Source organism: Triturus cristatus, chromosome 3_2, assembly GCF_964204655.1.
Source record: "Triturus cristatus chromosome 3_2, aTriCri1.1, whole genome shotgun sequence".
Lineage (NCBI taxonomy): Eukaryota > Metazoa > Chordata > Amphibia > Caudata > Salamandridae > Triturus > Triturus cristatus.
Window position 1 is genome coordinate 683,624,904 of NC_140584.1, and position 8,434 is coordinate 683,633,337.

Genomic DNA, 8,434 nt, shown 5'->3' on the forward strand with positions numbered 1-8,434 from the left:
TCTTGTGGGTGCTAAAGATTGCTTACGGGCTTCTAAACCAGTATTAGTGAGTGAGATTTGGAATTAAATACATCTCAAACAGGTAAAAAAGAGGCAATATGAATGAAATTGAGGAAGAGAAAAGGCAAATTCAGGGTATACTGATGTGGGCTAATTGAATACAATGCTATTGCCACATTGGAAAGCTACTTGATTTGCAGTAGATGTAGAATTGAAAACACTTTTTAAAAGAAAGTGGTGCAGAGAATGTTTACAAATGGAAGGTTGACAGGTGTGAACTGCTGGAGAGCAGTGGGAGGAATGGAGCAGATGTTAGGCTCTTGACCTCCACTCCTTCCCCAATAGCTACAGCTTTCAGTGGCATCCTGCGCCCTCCCAGGGAGCTTAAATCACTGACGCTAACTCCTGTACTGTCAGCTCACGGATCAATCTGGTCTAACCACTCATGGACCTTGTGTCTGCTCGGATGGACATGATGGGTGCCATCTTGCAAAGACAGGGCTGATGGGAGCTGATCCTTTGAGCGGGGGCAGCATTGTGGAGTGAGCTGGCAGAGACTCCCAGGAGCTTCCCAGGGTGTGGAAAAGCAGAGTATAATTGTCAGCGATTGTGTAGAGGCACATGAGACGGAAGCAGCAGTTCCTTCTTGGGGTCGCCATCTAAGAAGGAGGAGGAGAGGCAGAACCACAGTGAAGCCTCAGTGGGGAAGACTGTGGAACCAAGTCCATGTGGCTCACCCACACCAGTATATATAGCGGTGGATGGACACAGCACAGTGACTGGGGCGAATATCCACCTGTAGCTTGAGAGCCACAGGATTTTGATCTTCGAGAGGTGGCCCAGTGAAGTTGAGAAGGTGCAGGTGAAAGTCTAGTGAGTGCGACCCCAGCCAAGAACAGTGCTCCTCAAACAAGCATCAGTGTATCATGCTCTTGAGGGAGGGGCAATGCATTCGTCCCAGGGACAGAAACCGGGGCAGTCAACTGCACACTATTTGCTAATTAGAGTCATGACAGCAGCTGAAAGGTCGTGCCATATACACAAGTGCAAGGAGGTAGACTACAACTGGATGAGTTGACAAAGCCCAAGCAAATGGGAGCAAGGTCCAGGAGTCGAAGTATTAGGGGGAATGTAAGGTAGCCCACTGCAGAGTTTGCTACTACAGCAGGAACGACACACATGATATGTGCTGTAAGAATTCAGTCTGCACACGATTAGATTGTGCCCGAAAAGGGTAACTAGCAAACCCTACACTAACCAGTTCAGGGGGCTAGATGCCAGGAAAGCGAAGCAGGCCATCAAACAGCAAGATACGAATGCTGTCACTCATATACTTATTAGTCTCAGTGAGGACCGATAGTAACCCAAGGTATGACTGTCAGCAGTGCAGGAGGTCCCCATGCCTGACTCTTTCATGGATATGAGTCAGATGGAGATGGCATGAGAGCCAACAGGGATCAAGGAGATCTATCTGTAAAATACATACCATCCTCCAAAGGCGACAAATAGGACACATCTTTGACCTCTATCAGGTTTTTGCCTAAAAGTACAACATAAAAACACTTTTTATGGATATAAAGGAAAAGGTAGGCATTGTAGGGAGTGATTTGAAAATGAGCCAGTGAAATCTGCAAAAAGTACGAGAACTAGGTCCAAATGTTGGTGATTTGGAAAAGATGGTAGATGAATGCTGCGAGGGGCAGAATCCCATGGCCAACATGATCTTGACATTGGAGTATTACAACTTGATGCTGAAACAATGAGACCTTGAAAACAGATCAAGGTGTAATATCAGGATATGATTGGGGTCGGTGACCAGGGAGGGTGAAGGCTAAGATATGCAGGCATGTTACACCACATCAGGAACCTTCCTGATGACCAACCGATCTGCTTAGACCAACGCATAAAGTGTCCGGGATGCCTTGAAGCACCAGCAAATATTCAAATGTATGTGCATTTCTTTAATGTTTGTTCAGGCTTCAACCAATTTATCTCCTATGACTCCGCTAGATAGGGAGATTTGTAGCATTCGGAAAACTGATGTTTTCCGGTAGCCTGGTATTGAGATAGATCAATGTAGGTTATTTATTATTCTGATATATGCATGCCTTCTGGGACTTGGCCAGCCAGATTTTTCCGGCAGTCCCAGAAGACCTCTGGTCCTCACTGGCTCAGACCTTTCAGAATAGTCAAGATACAACCAAATACGTGATTTGTGCCATCCTCAATACAGCTGATTGTCTGGGAAGGGTGGTTGGCTCCAGTATGGTGATCCACTGCCATACATGGATGAGCTCCACAGGATTCTCTGGAGACATACAGGCCTTTCTCATGTATATGCCTTTTGATGACTCATGCATGTTTGCTGAAAATGGCAATTCAGCCTTGGAACGTTTCATAGAGTGTAGGTCCATGGCACCATCTGTTTTTTTTTTACCCCTGTCAAACAGTTTCTTCACCAGTTTAAGGAATTCTGAGGATGCTTTATAGGGCTGACATTTAGGCAATGTTAGTCTCCCCAGCTTCTGCTGCAATTGCCCCAGTCTTTTCGAGGTCAGGGTCATGGATCTGGCAGGCAACGTGCAGGGCTCCGAGGGCACCGGTCTTCTTCCCCTGCGTCAGCAGCCACCAAGTCACCTTAGCTTGCCATTAGTAGTTTGCAACCACCCTGCTGAAGACATGATCCCGTACTTTCTCCCAGGGTTGCAGTCCATCAGTTCTGAAAGGTAGGTCCTTCAAATAATTCAGCATAGCTATGCCCTACACTGTCTGTGTGCTCCCCCAAGTCTTCCCACCACATCAGACAAATCTCAGTGGAACACTTGTCCATTCAGTTGCAAGAGTTGCAAATTTTACTTTCCAAAAGAACTAATGAGAGTTGCTACTCTAGTAATTTCCTCATGCCAGAGGATGGGGGACTTAAGACCATCCTACAACTTTGTCCTTTGAATTCCATGCTGGCCCGATTCTGTCTGCGCTGGTCCTAGGCAACTGGATAGTGTTGTTGGCCCTTCAGGATGCATATTTTCATATACCCATCCTGCAATCCCACAGACATTACATACGGTTCAAGATAGGCCAACAGCATTTTTTGTTTGCTATGCTTCCCTTCGGTCTCAACAGTGCCCCACAGGTGTTTACAAAATTGATGGCAGTGAACACCACCCATTTTCAGAAGTTGAGGATACCAGTTTTCCCTACCTCAGTGACTGGCTGTTGAAGGCAAGATTACCACAGTAAGTTACATACTGCCTCTAGATGACAGCGAACCTCTTCACCTCGCTGGGGTTCTCCATCTGTAAGCTGAAAGTTACGCCTTTGCAGAGGCTCTATGATTCTGGTGTTTCAGCCTTTCCTATCGGATGCCATTACATTTTCAGAGGAGACGGCATATGATCCGCAGTGGTGCCTGCTCCACTGTAATTGGAACAGAAGCCCACCCAGAGCTGATGGTGGTGATGGATGCTTCACTGCTGACTTTGGGAAGTTCTTGGCATCCATCAAGGGGAGGCAGATGCAGGTTTTTATAGAGAACTCCATGCGGTACAGCAACGAGCACGGCAGACTGGGACCCTGGGTCCTTTGCCAAGAGACTTCGTGCCTCTGGAGTTGGCTGGAGCATCAGAGCCTTTCCCTGATCGTGAATCACTTAGAGGGATCCTTCAATGCCATAACAGATGAGCTCTGCCGGTAGGGTATGGTGAATCTACATCCCAAGGTGGCGCAGGGTATTTTCCAATAGTGTGGAGAACCCTGGAAAGATCTTTTTACCACTGTAGAGAAGGTGCAATGTCAAAGGATTTGCGAGTTCAAGTTTCTACAAAGAGACTCACTAGGAGGTGCATTTGGGCTGGCATGGAACACAGTACTCCTGTACATCTCCTTTCCTCTCCCGCCCCTTCCTCCAGTATTCGCAAAAGATCAGAAACAGCCAAGTCATCATAGTGCCTTCAAACTGGGCCAGCAGAATGTGCTACCCCGAACTTCTTGTCATGAGCATCTGTCCTCTGATCAGGCTACCACTTTGTGAAAATATTCTGTCGCAGCAGTAGGGCAGGGTCCTTTCACTCAAACTGTGCAATCTGCACCTCCATGCGTGGAAAGTCAGCAGTGGCAGTTGACTGCATCTGATCTACCAACCAAAGTTATAGATATCGTTCTTGCTGCAGGGGCCCTTCCACACAGTCAATTTAAGGTTTGTAAGAGGTGCACCATTCTTTTTTGAACGTTCTAAAGTTGGATAGAAATTAACATTTCTTTGGCTTTATTGCATCAGGGCATACCCGTTGTCTACAAAAATTGCTACACTACTAACATTTAAATTAATGCTTGCATCAACACTAGTTCTTGTACCAGGAGAAGTGCAGATTTAGAAGGCGTACATGGAGGTAAGTGTGAGATCTACAGGACTTGTGGGTTTTAATACAACACATGAAGTATTGCATCATTGACCATTTTCCAAAAGAAGGGCAGTAATCCTCTTCTTCACTACCTTAACAGGATCACTGAACTCATTAACATTAGGTTTTCTTCCCCTGTATATGTGTTCCTAGCTTGGTCCCCTTCTTGAATGGACTAGTCTTTGACCCTGTTTCGATTGTCATAGTTTACCTCATCTTGTTCTGTTTCTCAGCATCCACATGGTTTAACTGACTCCTGCCCTGAACTGGAAACTTCTTTCATACTTTGGACCACTAGTTTAGAAACCTAGTTATGGACAATCTGCCACAAAGTTTTCAAATGGTGTTTTTCCAATGGTGTTATGGGTTATGGTACCGAATTACCATAATCTGTTCATCAGAGCTGCCTTAACATGGACATGAGATTTAAGTATAAACCAAGTATGCCTAGTCATAAAGACCATGTCTGTAAAAATGCATTTTTTTGGACACGAACCCTCACCCACCCGAAGGTGGCATGTGCGTATCTGTGTATGTGAACAAATAACTTTTTCTGAAAAATACATCTGCCTGTGGATTCCTCACCTTTTGAATTGCCCCTATGGGCCACATTGCACGTAAACATTTCTCCTCCGCTCTCCCACATCTATGAGGACATCACAATAGAACGGCTCTGCACGCAACTCCACGTGATATTATTGGAGCCATAAGAAGACCTCGTTGGCGTGCTGACGTCCGTTCCCTTTTTTTCCACGCCGTTGACTTGTAACATGTTTTTTCCCAGACTCCCCATTTCTGGGAGTTTCTTTGTTGCTGTTGTTGCGACTTTGTTGCTGTTCAAAGATGACTACTCTGAGGAAGTCGGGTTTCAAGCCATGCAGAGAATGTGGGGGCCAGATGTCCATCACTGACCCCATGAAGATTGCTTGTGATGTCTCTCGTCCGACCACGACGTCTGGACATGCTCTTCATGCAAGCCCATGAATCCAAAGGCACTGAAGGAGAGGGTGTCCAAGTTATTCATGGCCAAGGCGAAGAAGCAGAAGAGAGGTCACAGGAGGTCAAGGACCCGCTCTAAGTCGCCGACTCCACACACGTCAAGGCCTTCGAAGAAAGACAAGAAGAAGCGGCACCATGGTTCTCGGCGGCGCACTTCGAAGGATGCAACTCTGAAGTCGATGTCCCCGAGTCTCAGACGTCATCTTAGGAATGAGATCGCTCCAACTCCGTCACTGCGGGTGAGTCCAGCCCTGTCTCCATCTCTAGAGCAGTGTGACTCCACCGGCTCTGAGAGATGCAGCCATTCCACATCTGGTTCCGGGTTCTCCAGTCCCGCATTCGGAGCCAGATTTAGTGCCGGCCGAACGGCTCCAGAGCCTTGTGATACCGGATCCCGCGTATCCTGCTTTAAGACAAGAACCCTGACCCACACAAAGGTGGCATGCTTCATCATTGGGTCCTCTCCTCGCACCAGAATTTTAGGTTCTGTTCTTGCCCTAAAAATGAATTTTTTCGCATACAGACACGTTTGGATACCCTCCTCACACCAGGACCTTCCCCTTCGTTCCTTAAAGCTTGCCACTTTCGGATGGGGTGAGGGTTCTTGTCTTAAAAAATGCATTTGTTTCATATTCACAGACATGCTCTTTATGACTAGGCGTACTTTTTTGTGATTTATATTGATGGGGAGTAGTATGCTTCTGATTGGGTTATTAACTCCCAGTAGACCCCTTTTGTGTTTTATTCATGTGATTTAAGTGTCATTTAAATGGTGTCCTTAATAAACTGATTGACTCTTTTTACCTAACCATTTCATTGCTGATGAAATAATCAATATTTAACATGCTCTATGCCATTTAACCTTGAGAAAATCTAACAACTCCTGGGAGGTGAATTAGACAACATTATCACTCACCAGATGGCAGGGAAAACCTCCTCGACAGACCTTCTATAGGGCTCGGACACAAATGTACCCTCCACCCATTTATTGTACTTATCCATTTGTACAGCTGCATAACACATCAGGAGAAGGGCATTAATGAGTCCAATAAAGCCAATTCCAACTATGGTTTTTCTGGAAGCTCTGCAGATTTCATTCACATTGACATGGACAGGTTTTATAGTTTTGTATGCACACTTGTACATGGTTCCCTGGTTAACATACATTTCCACATCTTTATCCATTGATGGCCACCAGTAGCTCTGTTTTTTCATACCTACATGCCCCTCATGGGATAGATTGATCATTTTCCTCTAGGCGTACTGGTAGACCCCAATCTATCAGAAAACAACATTGTTCTCAATGTTGTGCTGCTCTTTTATTTTTGAAAATGGTTGCAAACATGTACTAAGGTTTTTTCTGGGGACATCCCATAACTATTAAATGCTTTACTTTAAGCACCTCATCACCATCAGAACCTTCCATCCACTATTCTTTGAGCATTAGCTTCTACAGACTCTTTGCGTTCAGACAACCATGTAGCTGTTATATGGAAAGTTATACTGTAATCCTCCGCTAACTCACATTTCTTTCTTCATCAAACTGAGCGTGTCACAGATAATCTGGCAATACATTTTGCTGCCCATAAATATACACAGTCTTGAACTGATCCTATCGTAGTTTGTAAGAGAGTCTAGGGGAGATTCTACCTGATATCACACTTTCTCAATTGATTACCAGTGGCTTGTGATCAGGTTGCAGCATAAATTATCTGCCCCACAAGAAACTCTTGAACTCGTCAACAACCCATACACAAGAAAATAAATCACGTTCAATAACTTAGTATCTTTACTGATTGCTTCTATATATGTGATTGATATGTTTTTCGGTCTAATAAAAACATCTATGAATTTTTTTTTTTTACTTGGTATCTTGTTTCTGTTCCCCTATACCTCTGTACTTCTAAGGATAATATAATGTTGTTAAGTTATGACAAAGCATTATTAAGAGTAATTATTTGAAATAATTGTATGTGTCTCTTTTCTTACAGAGTTATGTAAATGTACGATGACAAGCCAGAATTTCTGTTTCATCTTTTAATATCTGACAACTTAAAGCATTCCATGCTAATGCTAATTGTAACTTTCTGCACTGTGACGGCTGGGACAGGAGGAGACCCTGACATTAGGACAATACTGGACCTTGGAATTTCTATGATATGGGATTTTAGAAATTTGGAAATAGGGACATTTTGAAAAATTTAAATTGTAATAGTGTTAATTTTAATGCACATTTTATTATTTACCTAGTTTACATAGTTGTCTGTTTTCAGGACTTTTGACATAGCTTGCCATACAGTGGAATACTTGAAAATGTTCATTGGTTTATCAATATTTAACAACAGCTTAGCTTTATAATATGTTTGGTATTGCATAGCACCTGCAGCAATCATAATAAATGCATTTGATAATGTTTTTTGGTCATTTGCAATAGCTTCCATTCAAAATGACATTTTATTATTTGTACAGTATATTTTTTACCTTAAGTGGGCTTAATTCTGTTATTTTTTAAATCTGCTTCTTTTAATATTCATCTGATACTTAAGGGAGAACTATTGTTTCTTTTCTTTTCAAGGTCTCTCACTTCCACTCTCAAACAAGATGTCACCTCCCAGTTCCAAGAAGACCTACTGTTATGTTGTACTGATTTATAGCATGCAACACTCGTCCCCGAAGGATAACCTTGCACGATCAAAAAGGTCACAGTGTAAAGTAGCAGGACAGATCAGTCAGGGGATCCCAACGATCTTAAAACACTAGCACACACATTTTAACCCAGATTCAGAGGTAAGTCATTGGAATGAGTGACAGCCAGATACTTAAATGAGGGGCTTCCAATGTGGCCCGATAGATTCTCCTATTGAGAAATATTGCTTGTTTTGCTGATCTAAGTAGCCTAGTGGGTTTGTAAAGGTAAACTCTACCACATTACTAGTTTGGAGCTATAGCATGGAGGGCTCGATGGTTGTGGCACAGCAGCTAAAAAGTTGCTCGCTTACAAATCAGCAGCTAGACCAGAGAGTTTAAAACCTGGG

The 8,434-nt window shown here is 43.8% G+C and overlaps 1 protein-coding gene across 4 annotated transcripts in view; it reads left to right on the top strand.

Annotated features, from left to right (window-relative positions):
• The window catches only part of TBCCD1 (TBCC domain containing 1), a 281,536-nt gene extending 273,725 nt beyond the window's left edge, over positions 1-7,811 (top strand). For all 4 annotated transcript variants that reach the window (XM_085648714.1, XM_085648713.1, XM_085648716.1 and 1 more), the window contains exon 8: positions 7,391-7,811. Coding sequence is in view for 1 of the 4 variants with exons in the window: in XM_085648713.1 (XP_085504839.1) it covers positions 7,391-7,411 (21 nt within the window). In the remaining 3 variants the exon portion in view is untranslated. The remainder of the gene's footprint in view (positions 1-7,390) is intronic.
• Positions 7,812-8,434: the final 623 nt, after the last annotated feature.